The 5,333-nt window shown below is 32.9% G+C and overlaps 1 protein-coding gene across 1 annotated transcript; it reads left to right on the top strand.

Moving 5' to 3' along the window:
• Positions 1–2,921: 2,921 nt before the first annotated feature.
• Positions 2,922–5,131, top strand: LOC118055122 (probable galacturonosyltransferase 9). The gene is made up of 3 exons (XM_035066939.2): positions 2,922–3,216; positions 3,331–4,569; positions 4,667–5,131. The coding sequence occupies exons 1-3, from the start codon at positions 3,049–3,051 to the stop codon at positions 4,940–4,942; spliced, it is 1,683 nt and encodes a 560-aa protein (XP_034922830.1). The 5' UTR covers positions 2,922–3,048; the 3' UTR covers positions 4,943–5,131.
• Positions 5,132–5,333: the final 202 nt, after the last annotated feature.

Below are 5,333 nucleotides of genomic sequence, written 5' to 3'. Positions count from 1 at the left end.
TTTTTTCTTCTCCTGTTTTTTCTTCAATCTGGCCTAGTTTCATCCCCGTGTCGGCTGGGTCCCAAGTCGATGTTTTGGGTTAGGTTTTCAAATTATGTTTAATACAATGAAAGGGTTTAAAAGATTTAAAAACATGTTCCTTTAGTCTAAACCCTTATTTTCTTATTTATGCATTTTTTCCTGTTTTGACTAACATTGTTTTTTTTATTTATTTTTATTAACAACATGATTTTTTCAACTTAAAAAAGCAATTAAAATAAATATTCACTAGAATTTTAATAATTTAAATTCATGAGATAAATATTTTCTTTAGTAAAAAAATAATCACAGGAACGTCAATAATTCTATTTTCAACTTCAAAATACTCTTTAATCAATCTAAAAATTAAAAAACAAAAAAAAAATAAAAAGCATCTAAAACTACAACATTTAGAAACCAAAAACAGGAAAATGAAGTTTTAAGACCAGAATATAAAAATCTAAAATTACAAGGACCATAAACATGATATCTGAGAACTTTTGAAATCAAATTAAACTTATATGAAAACTTTAAGGATCAAAAAGAGATTATTGCAATATGTAGGGGTTGAAATGCGAGAGAAATGAGGTTTTAGGATCAAAATTTAAGCACCTAAAACTACAGGGATAAAAAATATAATAAAATAAAACTTTAAAGAGTAAATTGAATTTCTTTAAAAACTCTAAGGACGCAATTTGCAACATTAAAACCTTAGAAAATGAACTTTTATAACCAAAATATAAATAACTAAAGCTACATGAATAAACCTCTAGAAACTAGAGCATACCTTTTTAATACGAGTGGGGTAAAACACCTACTTGTTTTTGGCTCATCAGTGACGACGCCTATCACATTTGTAAGAAAATTAAGAACAAAGCAGGACATACGACAACTATAATTAGTGAATGACAATGATTCCATAACTTATCTTTGAAATCTCCCGTGGGGCCCCTCTCATTAATTTTACAGGATCTATGAAACAAATACCACGTGGCATGATGCACCAGCACCCCCCCTTTTCTCTTTTGCCTATAAAAAATAAACCATATTTTCATCCATGTATATTCATCAATTGTTTATTTCTATACCCGTAGTCTTTACGTTCCTAAAAATGTGTTTAGTATTGCGGTAGTTGTTATGGTTGTGGTTTTAAAAAAATTATTTTATAAAAAAGCACTTTTAATTGAGGTTAGTTTGAAAAAATAGTTGTTTGGTTAAAACTGTGGTTGAAATTGAAGTTAAAAAAAAAGTAATTTAATGTGCTTGGTTAAGAGTGCTTTTAAAATTGAGGTTATAAAATAATTTTAAAAATATATATTAATACTGATGATTTTTAATTTAAATATTGTGAATTTAATTATTGCTATTATATCATGAAATAAATCATACTTTATATAAAATATTTTTTATTATTCCATGAAACCATTTACAATTCCATTACGTACGAAATACATCCGACAAAAACTACAATTTTCATAATATTTTTAGCATGTAATAAAATTGGATAAAATATTATCAGGTATAAAATTCACTTTAAACTAATTTAAAAAAAATGTTAAAAAAATAACACTAAAAAAAAAAAAGAGTTTTCTCGCAGGCAAGTGAACAGTGCAAGAGAATTGCAATGTTCACTATTTTTAAGTGAACAGTGTACACAATACACTGTTCATGTTAATTGCACTGTTCATTGAAGAGTGCAATTAACATGAACAGTGAAAAAACACATGAAATGATTGCTTTTTTTTTCCTGCGTTTCTAACACAGAAATTAAGTGGGGCCCAGTGAACAGTAAATTGATTTTATATGTTACCAAACAAATGCGCATTGCGTTTTAAATAAAATGTAGCCGCAGCTGCAGAGCCAAATGGGCTCTAAATCTACCCCCTGGCTCTTTAAGCAACAACCAATTTTCAATACATACCATAATTTTGAAATCCAGCCCGACCTGACGGGTCAACCCGGGACCTAGCCGACCCGGGACTGAAACCGGGCTGGATTAAAAAAAACAGGGAAAGAAAAAATTAGGTGTAACTCGGTGATCTAGTTGACCCGGCAAGATCCGGTCAAAAACCTGGTTGCAACCAGTTAATTTTTTTTACAAAACGACATCATTTTGATTTTAAAAAAAAATAAATTAATTCGAACAACCTGGTGACCTAGTCAAAACCCGGAACCCGAATCTTGAACCGGGCCAACAACCAGATGAGATCTAAAAACTATGACACATACCTAATATTAATCTTTTTATACCATTTCATGCCATCACATGCCAAATCCATCTCAATATCAATAGATTTTAAATCCTTTTATAATTATTACCTTTATTGTCTAACAAATCTTAATTTTACCCTATACTACTAAATAAATAATTAAGGAAAGACTATTTTTTTCATTTATATATTATTTTTCCTCTCAAATCTCATACAAGTTAACACTTAAAATATTATTGAAAAATAAATTAAAAAAAAATATATAATGATTTGAAAAAACCTGAAAAGCTTTAAATAATTAAGAAAATATTTGAGAGTGTAATAATGATTGTGACTCAACATAATTTTTATTTGAAAATGTATCAAAATAAAATATATATTTTTTATTTTTTAAAAAATATTTTTGATAATAATATATTAAAATGATATTAGAATATATAAAAATTTTAAATTAAAAAAAAAATTGATTTCAACTGCCGAACACCGTCTAGATATATAAAAAGCGAGAAATAAAACCACGTTCACAAAATACTGCCCAGGTACAGAAGTGAGATATTGAATAATCTAATAGGATTTAAAATACAAAACCATTCATATTTATTTATGACGAAAAATCCAAAATCTTTATATATATATATATATATATATATATATATATATATATATATATATATATAACAAGTACGCGTAACTAAACACTGAGTAGATAAGAGATGACAGATCCCTTTCGGTTTTAGATCTCCAGCCAAAAACAACGACCTTTCCCCTTTCACTTCTTCAAGCTAAAAAAAATAATTCAGATCGTGATTAAAATCCAAAGATGGCGGTGGCGGCCCGAGGAACCCGAGGGGGAGGCAGCGGCGGCATCAATGGTGGACTCCGCACTTTTTTCTCTTACCGGATCTTCTTCTCTGCCATTTTCACTCTTCTCTTCCTCGCTACTCTCTCCATTCTCTTCTCCTCTCACCATCACCATCACGACGACGACGTAAGCATCGAAACCTCACTAAAACTACATGTCGTTTGTTTGTAACAATTCAATTCAATTCTTTAACTTCATTTATTTGTTTTTGCGTTTTTGAATGCTGGGTTTGTGGAACAGTCACTGCCTAGTAGCGGAAATGCTTACGTACAACGCACCTTTTTGGCGGTTAAATCAGATCCCTTAACAACACGATTAGATTTGATATATAAACAAGCGAATGATCACATGACTTTAGTCAATGCATACGCCGCGTATGCGAGAAAGCTGAAGCTTGATATTTCTAAACAGTTAAGAATGTTTGATGAATTAGCTAAGAATTTAACGGATTTACCTTTGAAACCGAGTTATAAATCCTCGTTTTTCGAGCCGGGTAGTCCGGTGGATGAGGATGTTTTAAGGCAATTTGAGAAGGAAGTTAAGGATATAGTGAAAGTTGCCAGGTTAATGATAGTGGAATCGAAGGAGAGTTATGATAATCAGATAAAAATTCAGAAGTTGAAAGATACGATTTTTGCGGTTAATGAGCTGTTAATTAAGGCCAAGAAGAATGGAGCGTTTGCAAGCTTGATTTCTGCCAAGTCTGTACCGAAGAGTTTGCATTGTTTGGCGATGAGGCTTGTGGAGGAGAGGGTTGCCCATCCGGAGAAGTACAAGGAGGAAGGGTACAAGGAGGAGTTTGAGGATCCTAGTTTGTATCATTATGCTATTTTTTCGGATAATGTGATTGCGGTTTCAGTTGTGATTAGGTCTGTGGTGAAGAATGCAGAGGAACCGTGGAAACATGTTTTTCACGTGGTTACGGATAGGATGAACGTTGCAGCTATGAAGGTTTGGTTTAGGATGCGGCCTGTAGAAGGTGGTGCTTTTGTAGGGATCAAGGCAGTGGAGGAGTATAAATTCTTGAATTCATCATATGTGCCGGTTTTGAGGCAGCTTGAGAATGCTAATATGCAGAAGTTTTATTTCGAGAATCAGGCAGAGAATGCTACCAAAGATTCAACTAATATGAAGTTTCGGAACCCTAAGTACCTGTCTATGCTGAATCATCTTCGGTTCTATTTGCCAGAGATGTATCCTAAGTTGCATAAAATTTTGTTTTTGGATGATGATGTTGTGGTTCAGAAGGATTTGACTGGGTTGTGGAAGGTTGATTTGGATGGTAAGGTGAATGGAGCTGTTGAGACTTGCTTTGGATCATTTCATCGTTATGCACAGTATTTGAACTTTTCACATCCTTTGATTAAGGAGAGGTTTAATCCCAAGGCCTGTGCCTGGGCTTTTGGGATGAATATATTTGATCTTGATGCATGGAGGCGGGAGAAATGCACAGAGCAGTATCATTATTGGCAGAGCCTGGTAAGTGCATCTTTCCTTCCTTTCCAACCAAGTTATTTCTTACAGGATTTCTTCTTTTAATTGCCACAAAAAGTAACATCGTAAATTCTGATTACAGAATGAGGAACGCACTCTATGGAAACTGGGTACTCTTCCACCTGGCTTGATCACCTTTTACTCAACGACGAAGTCCCTGGACAAATCCTGGCATGTGCTTGGCCTCGGATATAATCCAAGTATTAGTATGGACGAGATCAGCAATGCTGCTGTCATTCATTATAATGGAAACATGAAACCTTGGCTTGACATTGCAATGAACCAATACAAGAATCTCTGGACTAAATATGTAGACAATGATATGGAATTTGTTCAGACATGCAATTTTGGCCTTTAGACGAATACCGGTCCTGCTCCATCATTGGCCAGGTAGACAGCAATGAGCTGTAAGTGTTCATACTGGATTACTTCTATTTACCAAAATTTTGGATCCGATCATTAGTTGTCACTTTCAAAGTGCTGTATTCAACCAAAATGGTTTTGTACACGCAGAAATGATTCTTTTGAATGAAATATTTTTGACGAACTCCAGTGATTCACATATTGTGCTATGAGTATTTTGACATGTTACATAACTTCTATAGTAACTGTAATTCCTCTTATCTTAGTTCTTTGTCAAAAACATCTGTTTTTACATCTGAACTTACTGAAATATGGTAAACTTTGACATTTGATAACAGACTTTGTCGAAAACAAGGCAATCAAATTTTCTAGAGTAATACCCCCAA

The sequence above is a fragment of the Populus alba genome, chromosome 4 (assembly GCF_005239225.2).
Source record: "Populus alba chromosome 4, ASM523922v2, whole genome shotgun sequence".
Taxonomy (NCBI): Eukaryota; Viridiplantae; Streptophyta; class Magnoliopsida; order Malpighiales; family Salicaceae; genus Populus; species Populus alba.
The sequence above is the reverse complement of the archived record's forward strand: the minus strand, read 5'-3'. Positions and strand labels throughout refer to the sequence as shown.

Coding starts and splice junctions, on each gene's coding strand:
- LOC118055122 (XM_035066939.2), top strand. CDS start 3,049: ATGGCGGTGGCGGCCCGAGGAACCCGAGGGGGAGGCAGCGGCGGCATC. Junction 3,217..3,330: donor ATCACCATCACGACGACGAC/GTAAGCATCGAA, acceptor TTTGTGGAACAG/TCACTGCCTAGTAGCGGAAA. Junction 4,570..4,666: donor ATCATTATTGGCAGAGCCTG/GTAAGTGCATCT, acceptor TTCTGATTACAG/AATGAGGAACGCACTCTATG.